This window comes from Cucurbita maxima, unplaced genomic scaffold (assembly GCF_002738345.1).
Source record: "Cucurbita maxima cultivar Rimu unplaced genomic scaffold, Cmax_1.0 Cma_Scf00008, whole genome shotgun sequence".
Classification (NCBI taxonomy): domain Eukaryota; kingdom Viridiplantae; phylum Streptophyta; class Magnoliopsida; order Cucurbitales; family Cucurbitaceae; genus Cucurbita; species Cucurbita maxima.
In genome coordinates this window covers 375,539-398,397 of record NW_019272024.1, presented here as the reverse complement: position 1 = coordinate 398,397, position 22,859 = coordinate 375,539, and the positions used below count along the sequence as shown (strand labels likewise).

At 35.9% G+C, this 22,859-nt stretch overlaps 4 protein-coding genes across 8 annotated transcripts; 2 read left to right on the top strand and 2 right to left on the bottom strand.

Annotated features, from left to right (window-relative positions):
• Positions 1 to 2,362: 2,362 nt before the first annotated feature.
• Positions 2,363 to 3,838, bottom strand: LOC111482618 (probable membrane-associated kinase regulator 5). Of its 2 annotated transcripts, XR_002718240.1 has the most exons (3): positions 2,914 to 3,838; positions 2,639 to 2,808; positions 2,363 to 2,510 (listed from the first exon to the last, which is right to left on the bottom strand). XR_002718240.1 is itself a non-coding variant. In XM_023128478.1 (2 exons), exons 1-2 carry the CDS (start codon positions 3,740 to 3,742, stop codon positions 2,708 to 2,710), a joined length of 930 nt encoding a protein of 309 aa, XP_022984246.1. In that variant the 5' UTR covers positions 3,743 to 3,838; the 3' UTR covers positions 2,363 to 2,707. The 2 variants fall into 2 exon arrangements, 1 of the variants encoding a protein (XP_022984246.1); XM_023128478.1 differs by having other exon boundaries at positions 2,363 to 2,808.
• Positions 3,839 to 6,157: 2,319 nt separating this feature from the next.
• Positions 6,158 to 12,327, top strand: LOC111482938 (reticulon-like protein B1). 2 transcript variants are annotated; one of them, XR_002718282.1, is made up of 7 exons: positions 6,158 to 6,464; positions 7,097 to 7,277; positions 7,366 to 7,507; positions 7,644 to 7,713; positions 7,818 to 8,008; positions 12,105 to 12,183; positions 12,214 to 12,327. XR_002718282.1 is itself a non-coding variant. In XM_023128986.1 (6 exons), the coding sequence occupies exons 1-5, from the start codon at positions 6,275 to 6,277 to the stop codon at positions 7,985 to 7,987; spliced, it is 753 nt and encodes a 250-aa protein (XP_022984754.1). In that variant the 5' UTR covers positions 6,158 to 6,274; the 3' UTR covers positions 7,988 to 8,008; positions 11,908 to 12,092. The 2 variants fall into 2 exon arrangements, 1 of the variants encoding a protein (XP_022984754.1); XM_023128986.1 differs by lacking the exons at positions 12,105 to 12,183; positions 12,214 to 12,327 and adding an exon at positions 11,908 to 12,092.
• A 767-nt stretch (positions 12,328 to 13,094) lies between these two features.
• Positions 13,095 to 15,518, bottom strand: LOC111483241 (probable membrane-associated kinase regulator 6). Its single transcript, XM_023129383.1, has 2 exons — positions 13,607 to 15,518; positions 13,095 to 13,492 (listed from the first exon to the last, which is right to left on the bottom strand). The coding sequence occupies exons 1-2, from the start codon at positions 14,268 to 14,270 to the stop codon at positions 13,479 to 13,481; spliced, it is 678 nt and encodes a 225-aa protein (XP_022985151.1). The 5' UTR covers positions 14,271 to 15,518; the 3' UTR covers positions 13,095 to 13,478.
• A 755-nt stretch (positions 15,519 to 16,273) lies between these two features.
• Positions 16,274 to 22,634, top strand: LOC111483058 (WD repeat-containing protein 91 homolog). Of its 3 annotated transcripts, none has more exons than XM_023129168.1 (16): positions 16,274 to 16,403; positions 16,890 to 17,362; positions 17,443 to 17,565; positions 17,888 to 18,029; positions 18,149 to 18,381; positions 19,281 to 19,339; positions 19,514 to 19,608; positions 20,094 to 20,196; positions 20,322 to 20,416; positions 20,489 to 20,551; positions 20,790 to 20,865; positions 20,954 to 21,062; positions 21,331 to 21,443; positions 21,562 to 21,620; positions 21,980 to 22,088; positions 22,473 to 22,634. In XM_023129168.1, exons 2-16 carry the CDS (start codon positions 16,972 to 16,974, stop codon positions 22,605 to 22,607), a joined length of 1,905 nt encoding a protein of 634 aa, XP_022984936.1. In that variant the 5' UTR covers positions 16,274 to 16,403; positions 16,890 to 16,971; the 3' UTR covers positions 22,608 to 22,634. The 3 variants fall into 3 exon arrangements, with proteins under 3 accessions (XP_022984936.1, XP_022984935.1, XP_022984937.1); XM_023129167.1 differs by having other exon boundaries at positions 18,137 to 18,381; XM_023129169.1 differs by lacking the exons at positions 21,331 to 21,443; positions 21,562 to 21,620; positions 21,980 to 22,088; positions 22,473 to 22,634 and adding an exon at positions 21,179 to 21,324 and having other exon boundaries at positions 18,137 to 18,381.
• The last annotated feature ends 225 nt before the right edge of the window (positions 22,635 to 22,859 follow it).

The following is a 22,859-nucleotide window of genomic DNA, read 5'->3' as shown; positions in this document are numbered from 1 at the left end:
TTCCCAATTAGATCCTCAAAAAAATTGTCAAATAAAAGCTTATATCTCGTTCAATTATTGTGTTTATGATAGATGTGATAAGAAAAAAAAAATAATTGTTAAAATTTTAAAATATTCTTTATGAAATTATTTAAATAAGAAATTTCAGTATGATATATTTTGTATATCGAAAATAAAAATGATCCATGAATTTTATTTATAATGATTTAATTCTATCTAGAGGCTGAATTTCATTTTCGAACTTGTTGACAGTGAATTGACATTACGTACCTGAGAAAGTGAAGCAAGACTTGTGGCTCTCAAATATTGCATGCCTTTTTCTTTTTCTTTTTTTTCTTTTTAAATATTTATTATCTTTAATGAAGTCAAAAGTCAGAATGGGCACTTGGCAATGCCATGAAGAGGAGCCTTGGGACAAGATTCAATTATTTATTGAAATATAAATAGGAGATGTTAAATAAAAATAACTAAATTAATTAAAGAGAAATTAGCCAATAATTTGAATATAGCAGAATTTGCTGAAATTTATAATAATAAATCAAAATGATATGTAAATCTGAAAATATATTGATGAAAATAAAAATTTAAGATGGAGGGATAATTGAATGCATATTTTAAGAGCATATAATAATATATTTATGAGATCATATAACAGTTGTTGGAACCATGCAGATGGCTTGAGAATGTGATTTCCAAGTGGACAGTCCATTTTCTCTTGAAATTTACATTATACGGATGGTGTAATAATGGACTCAGCCTCTTATTACAAAATAAATAAATAATAATAATAATAATAGTAAAAGTTTGTCACATGAGGAATTAAAAATGGAAGCCCACGCATCCTAGGACCAAAACCAGCCTTTGTGAGTCATCAAAGTTCACGAGCTGACTGTAGCCTCCTCACAGATTGTGTGTTTCTCTGGGTCAGTCTCGACTTTGGAAGAAGCGAAATGGGGGAATGCTGCAATTTCTTAGAATTAAATAAAGGGAATATTCAGAAGGGGCCAGCCAGCCCGTGACACCTCCCTCCATTTTCTTTTTTTGGACGTCGTCGTTTTATACATTTAAAACGCACTTGTTGCACCACAAAAGACAAAACTCTTTTGCCTACTTAGCATTTTAATAATATTAAAAAAAAAAAAAAAAAAAAACAGTTCTATTTATCCAATCCTACGTGGGAATAATGGGATATCTCCAATTAATCCCACGTGACATACAACTTGTAAGTATAACCCTCAGATATTTATATTTATTTCTTATGGATACTCAAAACTATGTACTAACTTTCCTCTATCTGTGTGGAGTGTAGAGTTTGATTAAATAAAAATAACGCTATTGGGCCACGTACAAGAATTGGGTAGTCGTGGGCCGTCAAAGACATGGTGGATCTATGACCCATTGAAACAACTTAACTAAAAAAAATATAATATTTGAAATTTCCCAAGATTAAACGAATTCAATTAGGCAAGCCTGTAAAAAAATAATAAAGTTGGAAATTTGATTCGATTCCATATCTTTCAAATTCATAGTAATTAAACCAAAGAAAGAATGCAAAGGGTTGAATGGAGAGACAGAAAGCATTTATATGCTTTTTCACTTTGAACTAATTAGCCAGGCCTTTTGTTGAATAAAAGCAAGTAAAAATGCTGCTTTTGATGTCCCAAACTGAAGTAAAATTCTGAATACATGTTTCCAAACTGAAATAAAAAAAGCTTCTTTCTTGTTGAATTTATCCAACGGCCTTCCGATTTGGTAAGGTCCCTCCTTTTTTCTTAAACAATTATTATTTTTTCCAAAATTTAAAACTTACCCTTTATAATTTACTGTCTCCTCGTCAAATCCATGTAAAATTTAACCCATTTAACGAGGGAATATTTTGGTTAGTTTAATTTTTATTCGAATTATATTATAAGTCTGGTGATTTTATTTTTTTAATGTGATTTTTATTCTTTTCATAAGTTGAGGTATTAGCGAAAGTTGACGAAAGGTCTGTAAAAGTTTCAGAACTTTACTTTTAAAGAAGGAGGAAGGAAAATGAAGAGGGCTAGACGAATAGAATAGGTGTGCGTTTTTCAAAAAGGAAAACCCCAATAGTAAATTAATATATAAAGATTCCTCCTATTTTGACCTCCTTAATTATTACATTTGTGCACAAAAGTCCAAAAGATTATCCATATAACAATAAATGTCACAAATCATTTCATTTTTTGACCAACTAATTTTCTTTTTTCTTCCCCATGCTATTTCTTTTTTTAAATATTAAGTATTTTAGCTATGATTTTTACCAATAACTATTAACTTTTAATCCGACGGTAAAACTTTAACTACTTGGTAAAAACAAAGGAATATAAGGAACATAAAGGAAAATAGAAATCATGAATTTTAAATATTATTTAGTAAATACACGACGGAGCGAGTCAGCCACTACAAGACTCACCGAGTCACTGTTTATCGTTTTCTAAGAAAAGAAAAAACGAAAACTGTCATGCACTGTCTAATTCAGTTTGATTTTTTCATCTTTTTATGGCTAAACCCGAAAAACTTTCGCACACCACAATGGTATGATAAGCTCTCGTGGCTTTGCTTTCAGTTTCTGCTTCTCAAAAACCTCATGACAACTGATAGTGTATTCTAAGATTTTTTCATCTTTTTACAGCTAAACCCGAAAAACTTTCACACACACAATCTCTCTCTCTCTTCAACGCTGTTAGCCTTGTTTGGCTTCTGAGAAAGCATCTGTTCCCGTCTTCTGCTTCTGCAAATCGCCAGTCCCGGACAGGTTATCGTCACAAGTTCCATCAACATCATCTGAAATTTAGATTGAAATGATTGTTAGATGCTACAAATTTTTCATATCAAATTAAGGCATTAAAGAAATAAAACACGTTCGAGTTTTTTGCTTTTGGATCTTGCCTCTGCTAGCGCTGAAAGACCTCTTGCAGTGCAAAATGGCGCTCTCAATCCCGTCGTCTTGCTGCAAAAGCGAATCGTCTCGCCGATTTGTTGGCGATACGGCCATTCCAGTCGCCGATGATGATGATTTACTCCTCCCTAGACGCCTACAAACCACTCGAATGCCTATCGCAATATTCCTCTGCTTCTCATCAATTGATGTCACCGGTGAAGATACCGGCGACGATCTGTAGTTTTGTTTCCTCGAAACTTTCACGTACAGAGGCTTGATTAATTTCAGATACTTCTGTATTCCTTCTCCGGAGAATCTCTTCGATTGACGCTCAGATGCATCAATTCGATTATTGTTTCTGGAACTGTTAAGTCTGTTCAGTTTGAAGGCGAATCGTTTGCTCTCTGTGCTCTGTAATTTGAGTGACGACGGCTCTGTTTCGTCCGTCTTTTGTTTCGCCATTAATTTCGGCTTCTTGAACAAGGAAATTGAGAGTCTAGGTGCCGATTTTAGAACCGAAACTGAAACAGGAGACTCTGGCTTCGAACTGAGTTCAATCGGAAGGATTTTTCGTTTGGAGATGAGATCAGATTGGGAGAGAAGAAGATTCCGTTGAGTGAAACAGAGTTCGTTTTCGCTGGAGCGTGTGAGATTCTTCTCGTCGGGAGATTTGCCGGTTTCTGATGTTGGAAGAGAGACGAAATCCAAATCGAAGAATGAATCTTCATCGTGATTGTCGCCATGAAAATGAGAACGATTCAGATTATATGCAGTTTCAACAATGGAGGAAAAATGGGCATAGAGATTATGGAGCTTAACGAAGTCGAGAGCTTCCATGGCGGAGAGGGGATTAGGAGAAAGACAGATAAGAGTGCTGGGGGTTTGAAGGGTTTTATAGAACTGCCGCGTGTGGAGGAGAAAGGCCGGCGAACACGTGCCAGACTTTGAAAATAACTCGTTCTTTTTCCCAATAAAATTCATTTTCTTCTATTTATTTAATTGTCATACAATTATTTCGTATTTCTTTTTAAATCAAAATATTACATTTATTTGAAAAAAATTATTGGCAGAGGCATCACAGTTTGGCTATGAATTTTACGTCCAATATTAAACCGAAACTAAATTTTTTTTTAAAAATTCATGCGAGATTTACCATTTATAACTTTTAAATATATTAGAAGGTCGGTGGATTTAAAATTTATGTCTTTTTAATAGTGGATATAGATTTGATGTAGTTTATAACTTTGTTTACAAAATAAAATAAAATATCGAAATTATCCATTTCTGGTCTCTCTTAATATTTTAAAATTGCATTAAAAATTCTTCTAAAAATAAAATTGAGTGGGGAGAGAGAGAGAGAGGCGCTAAAATTTCTGTACGGTTTGGCCCTCTACTTCTGACCTCTCGGCAACTCATATTGAATTTCGGTTCCTCGCCAGCCACCCTGCCCCTCTTGACTCGACAGAACCTTCTACTTTTTATTATTATTTTTTTGATGTGTAAATTTACACAACATGTCTCCAGTCTCTGCCTATAAATATTTTTTTTACTTTATATTTATTTTCTTCCGATTCTTCAACAAATAAATTTCTACTCGGATTTTAAAAATTAAAAAAAAAATTGTTTAAAAAATTTTACTTATTTTTTTAAAACGTGAGTAAATAGTAAATAATAAATGTTGTTTAATTTAAAACTAAAAACTAAAAATAAAAAATAATATCTAAATGTTCTTTTTCTCAAAAACTTAACTAAGTAATGCAAAAGTAGAACAAAGTTTTATTTATTTACATAGAGCCTTTTCCTTTTGTTTCTTTTTTTTTTTTTTTCATTTGTGAAAGTATAATATTCAAAGGTAGTGAAAAAAGAGGTGTTCATGTGGGCATGGTATTTGAAGGTGGTGAAAAAGAGGGAGAAAAAAGAAAAAGAAAAAGAAAAAGAAAAAGAGCATTTAAAGGAAAGGGAATGAGGAGAAAGCAAAGAGGAATAATAATAAAAAGAAAAATATATAAATAAATAAATAAAGAGAAAAAGTTGGAGTTGTATGGTTGTTGGTATAGGGCTAAAGGGATGCCTTTGAAAACTAAAGCGTTGAGAGAGCTGGTAAAGAGAAACTTCCAAAAAGATGAGAGACAAAAGTGAAAAAAAAGCCTACAAAATAAATTGTGAACTTTGAGATGATGAATGAACAATGAAACAAGAACAGGTAAAAATTATTTTCTTTTTTCTTTTTTTTTAACCTCATATTTACTTCATTTCCATTTCAATTCTTATTCCTTTAAAATATAATTTATTTATATTTTTTTAAATATAAAGTTACTTTAAAATGACTGTAAACACTACAATATCCCATTAAATTTTTTATCATAAAAAAAAAAAACATTTTGATAATATTAAGGTTCTTAATATTAAGATGATGAATGAACAATGAAACAAGAACAGGTAAAAATTATTTTCTTTTTTCTTTTTTTTTAACCTCATATTTACTTCATTTCCATTTCAATTCTTATTCCTTTAAAATATAATTTATTTATATTTTTTTAAATATAAAGTTACTTTAAAATGACTGTAAACACTACAATATCCCATTAAATTTTTTATCATAAAAAAAAAAAACATTTTGATAATATTAAGGTTCTTATTATTATTATTATTATTATTATTTTATTGATATCAACGTATGTATTTGAGAAAGAGGGAGTTTTGCTTTTAATGGCTAAATGGAAATCTGATAAAGTGAGTAATAAATAGGGAAGAGCGGCGAGCTCGTTATTTGACCCATAGGCTCTCTTTTGTTCCCTTCGTTTGCTAGCTTTGCTTTTGATGTTGTGTGGAGTCCAAGGTTTTTGTTCTGTTTCTTTTTCTTTCCTTCAAAAGGTTTGACCTTTGAACATTTGGGGCAGAGTTTTGTCTATGGGCCTATTGGGCCTGGATAAGTATGGTTGGTTCTTTCTCTATTGGGCCTGCCAGATTGTTGAATTGGGGAGACCATATCTGTTCTTTTTTCTTTTTGCTGTTAACTATTTTTAATAGTATTTACTTTTTTTTTAAAAACTTTTTAATTTATTTTTAAAATATATAAGATTTGATTGAAATGATATTCATTAACTTAAAATTAAATTTAAAGTATAGTTCTTTAAATTATTTCTTGACCTCTTGGATGGAATTCCGCTAAATCAACGTTGAAGATTCAAGGTTGATGTTTTTTGGTCGTCTAGTTCTCCACGCACATTAACTATAAATAGCTCATATTGCATTTCCCTCTCTGCGTATTTCGCATTCTCTACTCATGCCTGGTCTCTCGTCTCTGCTTTGGAGACGATTCTTTCTCCCATTTTCATTTTTTGTTCTTCAATTTGGCCTAAAGGATCCATGGCTGACCAACCAGGCGGGCTGGATTCGGTTACTGACAAGATCTCCGGTAAGATCGACGGCTACAATTCTTCCTCTTCCTCCGGCTCTGATGATGACCAGCCTTCAAAAATCAATGCTGTAAAATCCCACGTTTTTAGGCTCTTCGGTAGAGATAAGCCCGTTCACACGGTCTTGGGCGGTGGAAAACGTACTCTCTGATCCTTCTCTCTATCTCTGTCTTTATCGTGATTGATCGGTTAATGGAAGATTTTATGGATATATAAGTATTGGATCATGCTCTGTTTGTCATTCTTACCTATCAAATTCCTTTCTGTCTTTCTACATTGTTATAATCGAGATGTGCTTGCGCGAGTTCTTGCCATTTTTCGTTCGATTGGATGACTGTCCAATGTTTTTTGCCCTATTTTTTGAAGGAAGCAATTCCATTGATTGAATGAAATGGTACTAAGAGAAAAATAAATCCAAAGGGATCGCATAAAGGATGACTGATTTCTATAAATTTTCATATGCATTTTCTAAAAGGCGAGTCGCTTTTTACATCAGAGATTGAGTGATTGTCCAATGTTAAAACGGAGAGTATTCTCTTTTTCTTTCAATCGAGTTATGGATGAAAACCTTAGGTTATTAGCGTTATGGCTTCATAATCTGTGCCAATGAGTATTGACATAGGCTCTTGACCAAGAGGTAGGAGGTTCGAATTTGTGACCTTGAGATTGGTGTGCTAAGAAAACAAATTTCTGTTGTTTTACCCCTCACCGGTTTGCTGTCTTTATCCGTGAGGGACCTTTTCTTATAAGTTATGGTTAATTCCGGTTGCAGCTGCTGATGTTCTTCTTTGGAGGAACAAGAAGAACTCTGCAGGCATCCTTGGGGGTGCCACCGCCTTGTGGATTCTTTTTGAGCTGCTTGAGTACCAATTAATCACTCTCCTATGCCATATATTAATTCTTGTACTGGCTCTAGTTTTCACGCGGTCTTATGCCAGTTCGTTTATCAACAAGTAAGGACTTCGACTTGCAAAATCTAATGCAATAAATAGCCTGTTTCACCCCCTTTTTATATATATATTTTTTGTGTTCTTTGTATAGGTCCCCACCACAAATCCCAGATTTTAGACTTCCTGAAGATCGTCTACTCGAGGTTGTCTCTGCATTGAGAATCGAAATCAACCATGTAATCTCCAATTTACGTAACATTGCTTCTGGGAGAGATTTGAAGAAATTCCTCCGTGTACGTTCACTGTTACTATCTCATGAGTAAAGGAAATATTTCTAGACTCGATCATCTATAGGAAACATCGCTTTTCATCAATTGGTTCATTTATTAATCTGGTAATGCTGCTGAGGATGTTTTATACCATTAATAGGCTTTTATTGGCTTATGGGTTCTATCAATGGTTGGAAGCTGGTGCAATTTTCTGACCTTGTTATACACATGTAAGGACTACTCTTTCAATTTTCACTGAGAAATTACCAAATCGCCTGCATTTAGGTGCTTACATAATGATATATTGATGTGCTTATTGATGCTTGAAAAACAGCCGTTGTATTGCTACACACTGTGCCAGTGCTATATGAGAAGTATGATGACCAGGTTGACGCATTTGCTGAGAAGGCTTTGATAGAGGTCAAGAAGCAGTATGCTGTATTTAACGCCGAAGTTCTGAGTAAAATCCCGATGGGGGCACTTCAAGAGAAGAAGAAGGATTAGGTTATGTGGCATTTTTGTCTGGTTAGGCTTACCTTCATATCTCTCCGTTATTGCTCAATGCTCAGTTTCAAATTAAATTCATAAACCACAACATTATGAGCCAGTCCAATCTTCTGATGTGGTCTGGTACTAGAGTTCTTAAAAAAAAAAAAAAAAAATCAATAAATGTTCGAGACCACGATCGAAAGAGAGATCCTTAGAATATGCTAGTATTGCTAAGAAATATTATTTGTACTAACAAGATACCTTCCTTTTCGGTGACTAAATTATAGGAATCTTGAAGTTAAGCGAACTTGGAGCAATTTTGCATTAGGTGACCTTTTGAAAATTTGGCTGAAATCTTTAACTTCCATCATCTAGTTTTGCAACATATGAAGTGGTAAGTGGGAAGAAGTGAATTTTCACTTCGTGATCGAACCATTAGTGAATTGAAAGAAATCACAAGAAAACAAATTATTATCAAACGGTGCCTTAAAAATTAGAATGGACTCTTCCCTTTTTTCGCACTAAGAATTATGTTTAGTTTGATTTCCCTACCATCAAGTTGAGAGAAGGAAAAGAAAAACAGCAAGAGAACTCTTGGGATCAGTTTCTGAGGATTGGAAAATTCAAAATTTCTATTCTGCATTAGCTTACTCAGCATAATGTCTCAAATGAACATTTTGTTTATAATGGATTCAAAATCTGAACATGGCGCCATTCACAAAAGTGGCATCCACCAGTTCCTTGTGATGTAAAACAGATCCAAGGTTGCTATCACACGGCATTCAAGGTTTGATTAATTTATCTACACCTGAAAAGTTCAGCAGCATCATTGCTGCAGTAGTGCAATGAAGCTTCCTAGGATTTTTCGAAAATCCTCAGACATAACTCATGGAGACTGGCTTTAGCACAGACCAGTTTCTTCTAACTTTCCTAGAACTCATTCCCTACAAAGGATTTGCATACAGTAACGTTCATGCCATGAACTTCAACTTGATGTAGAGCTCAATTATTTGACATTCATGCCGGGAAAAATCCGAGCTTGCTTTAGCTTTGTGAACAGAAAGATCTTGAATTGGATTAAATTTTTCTTTCCTTGGGGTAAGGGATTTGCATTGATACCTAAAGGTGTTCAATGCTATGCCAATAGGATGGGTTTTAACCTTTAGTTATCATTGTCTCATAAATCCTCCATAGCTTAAGGACGCTATCAAGGGAACCCCACAACTTAACTGGCAAAAATATGCATATTTATGGCTTAGCTAGTCTGTCTTGTTAGCAACTATAGTGACTGAAGGATGACTCGCAACGACAGGTTGCATGTGGGAAGTCTCGGTCCCCACAGAAAATGTCAATACAGAAACAATACAAGAACAAAACTTATAAAGGCCATCCATCACTGTGCTTCCATGGTCGAAAAGCAGAAAATCCAACAAGGCTGGCAAAAACTAGTAGAAAGAGACAGAGAGGTAATTCTATCATACTTTGTCCATGTCTCCTCCTTCCTGCTGTAGACATGTGACAAACTTCTCATTCTTAGGCAACACTTTTAGTCCATTAGCTAAAAGTCAATCACTGTTTAAGAAAAAAGCAGGATTGGATCTGTTTAAATACCAAATTGTTGGTCAGGTCTCTCGTTTTCTTTGAACGGTCTTTTGGGAAACACTGGGAGAGGTGGGAACCATTTATTAGTCTACTCGGGTTTTTTTTTTCTTTTTTCTTTTTTCTTTTCTCGGAGACTAAGAGTATTGAAGAGTCCAAGTTCACCGATAGTAGATATTGTTCTCTTTGGGTTTTCCCTCAAGGTTTTAAAACGTGTCTACTAGGGAGAGGTTTCTACACCCTTATAAAGAATGTTTCGTTCTCCTCCCCAACTGATGTGAGATTTCACAATCCATCCCTCTTCAGGGCCAGCATCCTAATTGGCACTTGTTCCCTCTCCAATCATCGTGGGATCCCCCAATCCATCCCCCCCCGCCTCTTCGGTGCCAGCGTCTTTGCTGGCACATTGCATCGTGTCCACTCCCCTTTGGGGCTTAGCTCATTGTTGGCACATCGTCCGGTGTCTGGTTCTAATACCATTTGTAACAGTCGAAATCCACCGCTAGTAGATATTGCCCTCTTTGGGCTTCCCCTCAAGGTTTTAAAATGTGTCTACTAGGAAGAGGTTTCCACACCCTTATAAAGAATGTTTCATTCTCCTCCCCAACGGATGTGGGATTTCACAATCCACCTCTCTTTGGGGCCTAGCGTCCTCGCTGGCACGTTCTCTTCTTCAATCGATGTGAGATCCCCAAATCCACCCCCCTTCGGGGCCCAACGTCTTTCATGTCCACTCCCCTTTGGGACTCAGCCTTCTCGCTGGCACATCATCCGGTGTCTGGCTCTAATACCATTTGTAAAAATTCAAATCCACAACTAGAAGATATTGCTCTCCTTGGACTTTCCCTTTCGAGCTTCCCCTCAAGGTTTTAAAATGTGTCTGCTAGGGAAAGGTTTCTACACCCTTATAAAGAATGTTTCTTTCTCCTCCCCAACGAGATTTCACAATCCACCCCTCTTCGGGGCCTAGTGTCCTCGCTGGCACTCGTTCCTTCTCCAATCAAGGTGGGATCCCCCAATCCACCGAGCATCTTTGCTAGTACACCGCCTCGTGTCCACTCCCCTTCGAGGCTCAGTCTTCTCATTGGCACATCGTCCAGTGATTGGCTCTAATATCATTTGTAACGGTCCAAATCCACCGTTAGTAGATATTTCCCTCTTTGGCTTTCCCTTATGGGCTTCCCCTCAAAGTTTTAAAACACGTCTGGTAGGGAGAGATTTCCACACCTGTATAAAGAATGTTTCTTTCTCCTCTCCAACCGATGTGAGATTTCACCTAGTATTCCATGGCTACTCATTTTTGCTTTCTAGGCACAATTATCCTCTGGTGTTTAAGAGCTTATCTGCATGGAGTAGGCACTTCTGAAGTTTCCAAATACGAAGACAATAATGGTGCATTAACAAGGTGAAAAGGACTAGGCAAATCTTGTTGGTATTCAGAAAAAGATAAGGTTTCTAACAACAGACTGTTTGAGGATATGGCTGAAATGGTTGCCCATCCTGAACGAGTTTTCAGCCTTTTCGGGTTTGGTAATGGATTTAAAGTATTCAAATGACCTACCAAAAGCCTTAAATATTCAAGAATGTTCATGAATGACTGTTTATAATATGAAGCACACAAAAACTGAAAGCTACAATTTTGCAGCAGACACATGAGCATAAATGGAGCCCATGTTCATCATTATGCCCAGAGATGAAACTGAAAGTTTGGTCTGAGGATGCTTCAGTGGCTTGCGATGTGACTAAAATTCATGCATCTCAAATAGTTCCATTGAATCTTATTAGCTTTGTGCGAGAAAAGTTAAAAGAGTTACCACTTTTCTGAATCGTTTGCCTGCCACCAAAAAGCTAACTTCAAGTGCTAAAGTATGCATACGTCCGGTCGAAGATACATTGGTTTCCCTCGATCCAAGCGCCCTTCTAGTCTTAAAGTTTCCGTGGTTGAGAGAGGATGTGAGCCAGAAACTGTATAACCAAAAAGATGGGGTTTTGGCTCTTTTAGGCAAAGAGAGTGGGTATTGTTCAAAAACACTTCTTTCAGACTAAAATTTCAACTGTGGTTTGCAAGATGAAGTAGCACAAACGTGTGTTAGGAATCACGATTCTCCACAATAGTATGATATTGTCCATTTTGAGCATAATCTCTCATGTCTTTGCTTTGGGCTTCCAAAAGGTCTCATGTCAATGGAGATAGTATTCCTCACTTATAAACCCATGATCATCCCCTAAATTAGCTAATGTGGGACTCACTCCCAACAATCCTCAACACATCATGAAACCTTTGTAAACTTTGCGCTGATGAAAAGTGAAAATTCTGTTTTGTATGAACGAGGCAGAGCTGGAAGGCAATCTGATTTTGAATTTGGAGCCAAGGGATACAGATTTTTGGTCCAACTCTTATGATTGCTTCTGTTGTCATCCATCAGTTTGCTCAGCTTTGGACAGTTTATCGATTGATGAGATTCATTTTGATGGATTACTGTATAACATTTTAATTAAATGAACCATTTATTATCTTCTTTTGAACCGATAGATATGATGTAATGTGATCGAGACGATGGTGTAGCCGAGCTCAAGACTCCAGAGATCCTACATACTCAGAGTCTGTTTTGGTTGTATTTACTTTTGTCTGCTTTGAAAAGGTTGTATTTACTTTTGTCTGCTTTGAAATGTTTATAATTATAAGTTATTAAATTTATGTAAATTATGTTTTGCTCTTATATAATAAAGAATGTGATATGGAGTGTTTTTATAAATTGGATTTCTTAGTGAGTAGGTAAGGATGGTATCTAATAAAATCTATTTAGTTCAAAGGATGTGGAAACTTCTCCCTAATACGCCTTTTAAAAACCTAATGACAATATGTAATGGGCAAAAGTGGACAAAATGTGCTAGCGGTAGATTCAATCTGTTATAAATAGTAACAGAGTCAAACATTAGATAGTGTGTCAACAACTAGAGAGCGAAAAACATTCCTTATAAGGATGTGGAAACCTCTCTCTCTAATAGATGCGTTTTAAAATTGTTGGGCTGAGGCAATACGTAGTTACACCATCGATGAGGCGATACGTAGTTACACCATCGATATTGTTGAACTCTAAAAAAAAAATGATTGATAGAAATGATATTTCCTAAAATCTCTGTTATAACTATACTAAGAAAGGAAAATCTTCACAAACTTCATAGTTGGGGTCAGCTTGAAATCTCTTTGTAACCGCTCAAGTCCAATGCTAATAGTGAATTGAAGAAACAAAACCCAACAATTATTGTGAACAAAGAACATGTAATGAAAAAGCAAGTTGGGAGTGGTTTCATGTGCAAATGAAAAGAGGACAACATTGATAAGGATTCCTTGCTTAACAAAAGCAACTTAGGAGACCCCACCACCACAATTTCCCTCTAACCTCATTCAATAGCTACCAAGTCTTTTAGATCAGTTCACTGTCAAGAAAGGGCAAATATATTCATATCAGTCTGAACCTGCAATATACTCATATTCATTAGAAATATGAACAAAGTAAAGAACAAAAATGGTATCCATCTTCATCAATTTCATTTGGCATTGGCATTTGAGTATTTACCTCGAGGAACCTGCTCGCTCGGTCACGGTCATACCGAAACAAGCGTTCCCTTGTTAAAGGATTTTTGTTACATAACAGTCGAGGACAAACAAAATTTATGGTCACCTTTCCTGTTCCTCTGTGAGGTCTGAAATTTCCATCACAGACAAAATGGTATGGTACATTTGAATCCAAGAAAAAAAGTAGACGAAAGGGACAAAAAGCTTAGTGGATGTTATCATTTCATGTCTCATTTTTCTCTTCTATGCTTCTCTATTTTGAATTGCTCTTTTGTTTTATCATCTTCTCTGCTTTCACCTTCCTCCAGATTTTTCGTCTGAAATTACTCAATCTCGTCCTCCTGTCGACACCAAAGGTTTGAATAAACATCAGAACCCGAACACGCGTTTGATATAAGATACTAGTATACTATAATGATAATGATGATGACCAAACTGTAACACGCTTCACATACCTATAGATTTCTTGCAATGGAGGACTGCCTCGTAGATTGAGCTCTCAGAATCACAGGATCTTCGCCAATCATCGGCAGAGTAAGCTACACTTATTCGTGGCGACGCATCGTATGAATATTCCCAATTCTTCATAGATTTGGATCTTCTACTAACATGTTCCGGTTTGGAGCTTGATGCTCCATGGCCTCGGATTCTTTGGTACAACGGCTTGAAAAAACTAAAATACTTCTGCAATACTTTTTTCGATAGTTTCCGACACTTTCTCATCGACGAACAGTCAGAAGTATTGGCTTGATGGGTGTTGTTTTCTGTATGGGAAGATTTTGGAAAATTTGAACTGAAATCTTCATCCTCATATTTCTGAACTTTCACTGGGTCAATGAAAAAAGGCACAAGGCAACCATTGGAAATCAGCTGGTCGGCATGTACAAAAGTGAGAGAAGGCGGTGAGACAGGGAAGTCAAATTTGAAATCTTGAGAATTCCTAAAAAATCTCTTGGACGGTGGCATTCTCGGGTCCATCTCGATGAAGGAGGACGCTTCATCGGAAGCGTCGAGAGAGGTCCTAAAGGAGTTGTTGCCTGAGCTATCTAGAGATGGCTTTATATTCACTAGCCAACTATATGAAAAGCTATCAATAGAAAGAGGCTGGGATGTCTCCATTCCGGCAGCTTTACCTCAATATATGTGCAGAGGTATTCCGGCAGTTCAAAGATACTAATAAATACACAAAGGGAAATAGCTACTGAAAACTCTCTTCTTTATGGAACATATCCACAGGGGCTTTGAGGTTCGCATATATGTGTGTGTGTGTGTGTATATATATACGGAAACCTCAATGTCCTCTCTCTCTAATTCTTATGCTTTTGATTGGGTAAGAAACAGTGAAAATAATAATTCAAAAAAGGAAAAAAAAGGTGGAAAGGAACAGAAATTGGAGTCCCTACAGGCAAATATAATGTAGTGTTTGCATCAGTACATTCAACCCCACATCTCTTTTAATCATTCCCCCTCTCTATATACTTCATGAAGAAGACAGATTCTCTTTCCAAAAAGATATTCACTTTATTCATCACAAGTTTGAACCGTAAATGCGAGACATGAACGGGTCGATTCAAACTCGTTAGAACTCCACGACACAACGACAGATGTACAAAAAGACGTCACATTCCAACACTCATTCAAAGCATTAACCAAAAAAGAAAAGAAAAAAGATTTGTTTTCAATGATTCCCAATTCTCATACGTAGACAAGTTCTGGTCCTTGAATTTGAATAATGGAATAATGGGATTTGTCATTGAATTGGTGGTGAAGAATTGGTGCGGCAAAATATCAAACAGTTGGAATGGTAAAGAATGATCAGAGTTTTTGATCCACGAGCAATGCGAGTGGAGGTGAGTTTGAAACTTCTCCCGTTTAACTGTCAGAGAAAGTTGTGTCATTTTCATTCAAATTTGAATGAGAATTTTAAAATTCATCAGACAATGGTCCAAAAGAGATTGTCGGCAAAAGACATGGACAGAGGCCGAGGTCTTCGGGACAACACCCAAAAAAGGAGAGCGACTCGAAACCAATTGGTCCCCTTTTGAGGACAATAATGATTGCAAGAGAATCCAAACATTCATTGCCACATTTTGATTCCCAAAGAGAATGTTGTGTTTGGTTTGTAAAGTCTGGTTACAATATTCAATATTCGGGAAGAACAACAAGAACATAAAGGGAAAGTACACCATAAGAAACCGAGCTAAATTTAGGGCAATCATGGGGAAGAACAGCGATTTCAGCTACCAAAGCCGAAAAAGAAGAAGAAATTGAATCCAAACCCAATGATATGTTGCCATTGATAAATCAAACCGTGACTGCAACAAACTCGACATGCTTAATAAACTAAAACAAATGATTAGAACTTGTTGGTTACCTCAGAAACCGTCGCGATTAGAAGAAACCCTCCGATTCGATTGTTTTGGGAGATTTATAGGCCTAATGAGTTTGTCCATTTAGGAGCAAGTGAGGTCTACTGAAATGCTTGCAAGTGTGTAACAGACACCTCGCTCGAATTTCCAGAAGGGCAGGTTTTGAGTAATATTATATTTGTTCCACTGGATTACAGTCTTGTGTTCCTCACATGTCTTTATATTATTTTTCTTTATAAAATTGTTATTACACGTTTTACTTTAAACATAAAACTTTTTTCATTTATTTATATTTATATATAAGTGTACGACTTATATATATATATTTTTTTTCATGGAATTATATTATAAACTTGGTGAATGGTTGTAAAATTTTTATTATTCAAATTAAAAATCGTATATCTTAAAAAAAAAAAAAAAAAAAAAAAAACTCAGTACATATGTAGTAGATATGTTTTTTCAGCCCATTTGAAAAAGCCCATTTCGAATGTAAAAAGCCCAGTTTCTTAATGGCCCAAAATGATAAAGTCCAGTAGATATATTCTCCAGCCCATTTGTAATTCAATGACGCGCTGCAAGGCCCAAAATGATAGAGCCCAGTGGTTATTTCCATTGTAGTAGGCCAATATTATGGGCTGGGCTGTTCTTAATGTAGAAGCTCATTGGGCAACACTTCAAAGCCCAAGACAGGAAGGCCCAGTTACCCATTTTATTTCACATTTCTAATTAAAAAAAGAAAAGAAAAAAAGAATTCATCGACTGATTCCTCTGATTTCCCAGCTATCTCTTTCTCTTTCGTCCTGCGTATGGGCATCTTGAATCTAAGGCATTCTGTTTCATTTGGCTTCGATTATGTTCATTTCTTCAGTAATTATTTATGAAGGTACGGTTCCTAGACGTGATTTTTCTAACATATTGCCATTTATATATCTGCTTGTTCTAGAATTTTATCATGTCTGAGCTAAAGACGTTATGCTAATCTTGTCTTCATGGGTACTTAGCATCAGTTGTTTTGATCATGCCAATTTCCCAGAAGTAGAAAAGTGTTTCTTGCAGCTGGGTGAGAAGGAAACTGATGACGTTTGACTTTGTTTATTCCTGTCTTTGCTTAATCATTTCTAGCTCATTCTCAATTTCCCCAAGCAACCGTCTGTGTCTTGATCAGTCTTTATGGAGCTTTGTTAATCGTATGGTATAAGTGACTTGTTCTACAGCATATGTTATTGAAAAACTAGTTGAATATGTAATGTCCGAAGCTCTCGATTCTTGATCTGTCGGCCAATGTTGATTTCTTGCTTAACTTATTTTATATTCCGTGATGCTGATTTTTTTCTATTAATTTATGCTTGGTTTAACTATCTGTGTGCAGTAATATTTGTGAGGAAACCAGGCTTAAGTGTATCAGTGGCTAGTGTAGCCTAAAGGACCCGAATATTGAATTTTGGACCATAATGGAGAATATGCAGTATGCTGAGGAGCTCGTGAGGGAGTTCCTTGTGTTTAGGGGGTTCACAAGTACTCTTCAAGCTTATGAGAGTGAGCTGAGCACAGATATTGGAAAGGGGTTCCAAGTGGACAAGATTTTGGATTTAATCTTCTCTATATATATACCCAAATTCGAGGCAGAAAAGTTGGTGGGGCTACTAGGTTTTTTCAAGCAGTGCCTAGCTTCATCATCTGACAACACATTTCTTTCAACCGTGTCAAAATTGGAGGTTTCCATTCTTCGTTATTATATGGTACATGCCATACAATCAGGAAGGACAGATAAAGTTCTGGAGTTCCTTAAAACCAATGGCAACGATCTACTGCAAAGGACTAAGGATTGGACTCCATGGTTTGGTGGGTAGAAAATTTCTGTTTACGGAGTTTAAATAACCTAATTTCTTCTATATTTATATGATTTGGGGGACATTTTGCAGCCATGCCATACCTAAAGAATCCGAAGTTTGATCCCCACTTTCACGTTTATTTTACAAAGGAGTGGTATGAAGCACTGCATGTTTCTGTAAGGAATTTCTTCAGCGAAGTATTCAATGGTACTCATATCCTGCACACAATTGTTGAAATGTTCGTAGTATTCATTATCGAGAATTATGGTCTTGATATTTAAGCTTCATTTACTACTGCTTGTTATATTTCTCTAGCAGTCATATTTGATTTACTCTCTTGGAAACCTTGTCTTTTAGGGTGCACACATCTCATATTCCATTCGTATCTCGTTCATTACTGTTTTCTTCTGAAGCTTAGACTAGGACTATATTTGATAGTATGGGCATTGGGTCAGTATTAGAGGCCTCTTAAAATTGTTAAAATGAGGTTTATACTGCTACTCGAATCCAGAAAAGTTTTTCTTAACAAAACCACGCATTCCTGCTCTACTAAAGCTCAGTTCAGAGAGGACTACAGTTAATCATTTGAAACGAGATATCAAGCAGCTAAATCTTAAATTGACGCAACTTCAGGCTTTATTGGAGGAAAAAGAGGCTCATCTTTGCCACTTAAGAAGGTTATGTTATTTTTCATCTTTTAAAAGGATACGACAAGCTCAATTTCTGAAAAATAAAATTTATAACCCCTCACTATTATTAGTCTTAAATCTCTCATTGATGCCAGCCTGGTGAACAGTTCTTCAAGTGTGTTGCACGAAGAGAAAATTACTTCATCAAATGATGCTCAAGAGCCTTGTCCTTCTCCAACTACACTAGTTGGGGAAACGAAACTGACTCGAGATGGGGTTTTAGCTGGCTCTGACAAGTATATTGCTTCAAATGAAGATTCAAGTTCTTCATTAACTCTTTGCACGGGAGACAGTGAAGTTGGTGATTCTAGTCATAGTTATGAAGATGGCCGTCAAATGGGTCTGTAGCCTTACTGTATAGTACTTTATTTTTTCTATTAACTAAGTTTTTTTTGACAATTTGACAAAGTATCAGTACCAAAAAATAAAGGCCGAATGCACGTTATATTATGGAAAGAGACATTCAATTGATCTTCTAGTCAAACTCAGAAATAATGAAAATATTAATTTCTCCACATATTTTCAATATTCTTTTGAGTACATTTGTTTATAAAATAGTTAAAAGTAAGCATAAACATGAGTGGCTGGTAATATCCTAGCCTTGCATTAACTTCACAAAATTAGGGAAGGGGGCAGGAATTTGAAATTCACATGTGATTAGGGATGGGGGCAGGGATTTGAAATTCACATGTGATTAGGGATGGGGGCGAATCCTTGACTCTAATGCTATCCTATTTGGGAAGCAATTAGTTTCCCATTTTAGTGCCATTAAAAACTTACATTGATCAAAGACGGAACCGTGCACTTCTGTATTTTGTTTCGGGCCTTTCATTTTCTGTATCAAACAGAAAAAATGACCCAGTTACCATCAATTCTGTAATAGTTTAATGTAATAAGATTTTCCATCTTCATAATATTTTGGTAGACCCCGAATTGGAGAAGAATTGGGAGAGCAATACTTAAGTACTATTTTTGTAATAGGTGAGTTGGACCCGGAGAATATTTGTTAGATATGAGTTCACTTGAGGGAAGGGGTTTATTGTGAGAGATAGATCCTCTGGGAGGTACTTTTTGAGTCATTTTGTGGTTAGTTCTCGGAGTGAGACTTGGGAGAAGCAGTGAGTTCTCTAATCTCTTGTTGATACATTAATAAAAATGGTTTCTATCAATTTTCAGCGATCTTTTTGCCTAATTTTCTTTTCATAAAGAGATATGACATTTGTATTCATACTGTGCCAGTGAATAGCGGAGAAGCCCATGTACAAGAAGATTTTCCTGAAGTGAAAGTAGAATTTCAGGTAAAGCTACTACTAAAATTCTATATAGGCATTCAAATTAAGTTTAGCCTGTAACTTAGTAACTTACACCATTACAGTTTGGTTTACTAAATTTCTTGTGATTAGATTTGTACGTGTACTTCTCTAGATCTTCATACAATGGAGTTTTCTAATTTTCATATTTGTGGTAAATAGGAGACATTTTTGGGCCACACAAGTCCAATCAGTCGTTGCCGTTTTTCTGCATCTGGAAACAATGTAGCAAGTGCTTCTTTGGATGGTACAGTCAGGTATGATACTCAAGGTATTTGAGGTGAAAAATTGGAAGGGAAATACCTTGAAAATTGGTTGTTAATTGATTCATTCTGTTTCTTTCCTTCAACTGAGGGCCTCCCTTATAAATTTGAAGGTTGAAATACTATTTTGGTCATTGTATTTTAGATTTCGATTGATTTTTGTCCTTGTACTTTCAAATGTGCAAATTTAATTCTATTCTTGCAATAAAACTTAAATTAGTTATATGAAAAGGATACTGTGTGTATATGTTTACAAAATTTATAGCGGAAAAATACAAAGTACAAGGACTAAATTTGGACATTTGAAAGTACAAAGGGGAAATACAACAAGTCTCAAAGTTCCGCGACTAAAATGATATTTTAACCAAATTTAAATGAAGTCCAGGGCACTTAGGGTTTTCTTTATCACACCATTCTCCCACCTTCTCTTCTCTGCTATTGATTTCCTAATTCATTATGACTCAATGCATGTTAAATAGGATATGGACATATGACCCATCCACTCCAGCATCCAGAAATGCAACAATTTACTGTGGAGCGGAGATTATGTCACTTGATTGGGAATGTAAATCTGATCGCCTTGTAAGTTGATATGGAAGCTTGTGTTACTTAGTGAACACATTTATAATTTCTGTCTTAAAAAATTGCACTTATAATTTCGCGAGTTCAATTAACGGGAATCTCTTGTGTTTTTCTTTTGGCAAAAGCTTCTAATAGGCACCGCTGATGCGGGGATTAAAGCATGGAATGTTGATGCAAAGAGAGTTGTGTGTGATCTCAACACGACTGATATGTTCCCTAGGTTCTTTCAGTTGATAGTCTCTATAATTTAATTCTTCCCCTTCCAAATTTCTCATATTTTATTTTGTTGCAGTGTGTTGGATATCAAGTGCAGTCCTGTTGAATCTATTTTCGTCTCTGCAGCAGCATCTAGAGGGTATTATTTTCCTCATAATATCATAATCTTTCATGTGTTTTGTAAACTAAAATTGGTTTCAACTTTTGACATCGATGATTTTCTCGTATTTTCGTTGTTCCCCATCTTATGCTTCATTATGTAAGTATTCTTTATTTCCTTTTGACCTGTCTACATGAGTTTCGGTTTGTTCCTTTTTCCCTTCTATGAGGGAAAAAAAAAAATGCAAGTGATTCTTAGGAATTCGTTACCTTTGTAGGCATGGTTCAAGTTATGTGGATAGTTTGGGGTTTGCTTCACTCACCGTATGGAACATGAGAACATGGAAGTCAATGGTATGGATATGCTTGCTGTTGGAACTTAAGTTTGCTTTAGCTTCCAGTAGCTATTTGATGCCTTGACTATCTTTTGGTTTCTATGAAGACAGTCCTTCCTCTTGGCAAGGATCCACCTGCAATTACTTCAATGTGCTTCAATCATAACGGGAAAATTTTAGCTGCTGCTGCTACTGATGGAATGATTCACATGTTTGGTATCCTTACAATACATTTGAAATGCTTAAGTTTTTCTTGTAAGACTATATCAGATTCGCGTGGAAAGGCATGGAAAGTTACTAGTATTTGCTTCTTTTTTACTGGATTATGTAAGTACGGAAGTCATGCAATCCTGGATCTGAATCAGAAATGGGTGGAGAAAACCTTGGTGGTTTTTTGGAACTTTTGCAGTCCCTCAAGGGGTGATATGCATTAATTTATTTGAACGATAAGATTTCACAATTCTGGACCTTAACTAGCTGAAAGACATGTCTGCATGTCTACAAATTACAGGGTGGCCTGCACATGACTCTGCCATTAACTCGATTCTTTTCGGGCCAGATGAAACTAGCATTTTCACCTTAGGGTCAGATGGGAAGGCATGTTGTTTTATGTATTCATTTTTCTGGATAGAAGTTCTGTTGATGCATTGATAAACTTTATTTTGATCTTTTAACTCTTATTTGGTTGTACGATGATACATTTTTCTGTGGTCAGATATTTGAATGGAGCTTGCATAATCAAGGTCAAGTTCTGTGGTCAAGAAATAATAGCAGGTACTTTCATCTGTTAGATAGATAATATCTATAGGGTATAATTTAATGCTCTTCAAGAGGGTTTTAATGTTGAAAGATAGCTAATGAATGTCAATCTATGTTGTTTATACGATGCAAGTGGTTGCTAATCAATACTTTTCTATCTTCTTCAAACAAATTTTGCTGTGCATATAAACGTATACTGAACTTCATAGAAGACTATACGTGTCGAACATTATTAGATTACTGTCCACTTTGATGCTGTTGTCCCCGACAACATTCTATAGTAAACTGTTCTTGAATTTGGTTGAGTAATAATACTTTATCCTGTACCTTGGCTCGAGGTACCTTGATAGTATGTTCGTCTTTTTTTTTAACAGGTTTTGCGATTCCGAGAGCTCTTTGTCTTTGAGACATGAAATGGCTTTGGATGTAAATGGAAAGAGACTCTTGGCTACATCAAATTCAGTGCGAGCCCCCATATACCAGGTTCATCACTTCCTCCGTTCCTTCCATCTTGCCTTCAGTAGCATGATAAACGCATACCCATCATGATGTAGCTGTGAGGACATGCTCCAGAGTTATTTTGCCATGTTCAAAATTACTTCAATGCAAGCTTTAAACCTATCAAGAAATTTGGAAACCCCGGTTTAAATCATTTAAAATCGAACATTAAATTAATTTTAGATTATTAAAAAGATGTTTGAAAATGATTTCGGACGTGACAAAAGTGATTTTAACCTTTTTGAAATCGAGTTGAGCGATGCTGTAGCGATTTAACTGAACTCTGCATCGTGGGGACCTGTTTTTCTTGAAACTGAATCCCTCCCATTCAATAGTATGTGTGTTATTGACATCGAATTCCTTACTTAGGTGGGTGGTCGTGTGGGCGGATTGAAAACTCTTCCACACACGGCAGCAATAACAACGGTCGATTGGCACCCGACCTTGCCCGTGTTCTTGACTGGTTCTGCCGATCACTCAGTTCGAGTTACTTCTATTTCTTGAAGAACTCTTCATGTTTTTTTTTTTTTTTTTTTTTTTTTTTTTTTTTTTTTGTGGTCAGTGTTTTGATTGTTTGGTTTGTGAGCGATTCTCATGTTATTCTGCATGATTCGATCTTAAACAAGCTCAATGCTGTCTCCTTGTATTTATTTCATTAATTCATTTTTTAGGGGGGGAAGTTGGCAGTGGTGTATTGTTTTTTGGTTTGTATCTTTTTGAAGTAGTAATTTTTTTACCAGAAATATTACGTTAAAA

Excerpts from the sequence above, each read along its gene's own strand:
- LOC111483241 (XM_023129383.1), bottom strand. The coding sequence starts at position 14,270 with ATGGAGACATCCCAGCCTCTTTCTATTGATAGCTTTTCATATAGTTGG.
- LOC111482618 (XM_023128478.1), bottom strand. The coding sequence starts at position 3,742 with ATGGAAGCTCTCGACTTCGTTAAGCTCCATAATCTCTATGCCCATTTT. Across the intron at positions 2,809-2,913 it reads GTCTTTCAGCGCTAGCAGAG|ATGATGTTGATGGAACTTGT; the intron begins GCAAGATCCAAA and ends TCTAAATTTCAG.
- LOC111483058 (XM_023129167.1), top strand. The coding sequence starts at position 16,972 with ATGGAGAATATGCAGTATGCTGAGGAGCTCGTGAGGGAGTTCCTTGTG. Across the intron at positions 17,566-17,887 it reads CGAAGTATTCAATGGTACTC|GCATTCCTGCTCTACTAAAG; the intron begins ATATCCTGCACA and ends TAACAAAACCAC. Across the intron at positions 20,866-20,953 it reads TGAGAACATGGAAGTCAATG|ACAGTCCTTCCTCTTGGCAA; the intron begins GTATGGATATGC and ends GTTTCTATGAAG.
- LOC111482938 (XM_023128986.1), top strand. The coding sequence starts at position 6,275 with ATGGCTGACCAACCAGGCGGGCTGGATTCGGTTACTGACAAGATCTCC. Across the intron at positions 6,465-7,096 it reads GGTCTTGGGCGGTGGAAAAC|CTGCTGATGTTCTTCTTTGG; the intron begins GTACTCTCTGAT and ends TTCCGGTTGCAG. Across the intron at positions 7,714-7,817 it reads TCTGACCTTGTTATACACAT|CCGTTGTATTGCTACACACT; the intron begins GTAAGGACTACT and ends CTTGAAAAACAG.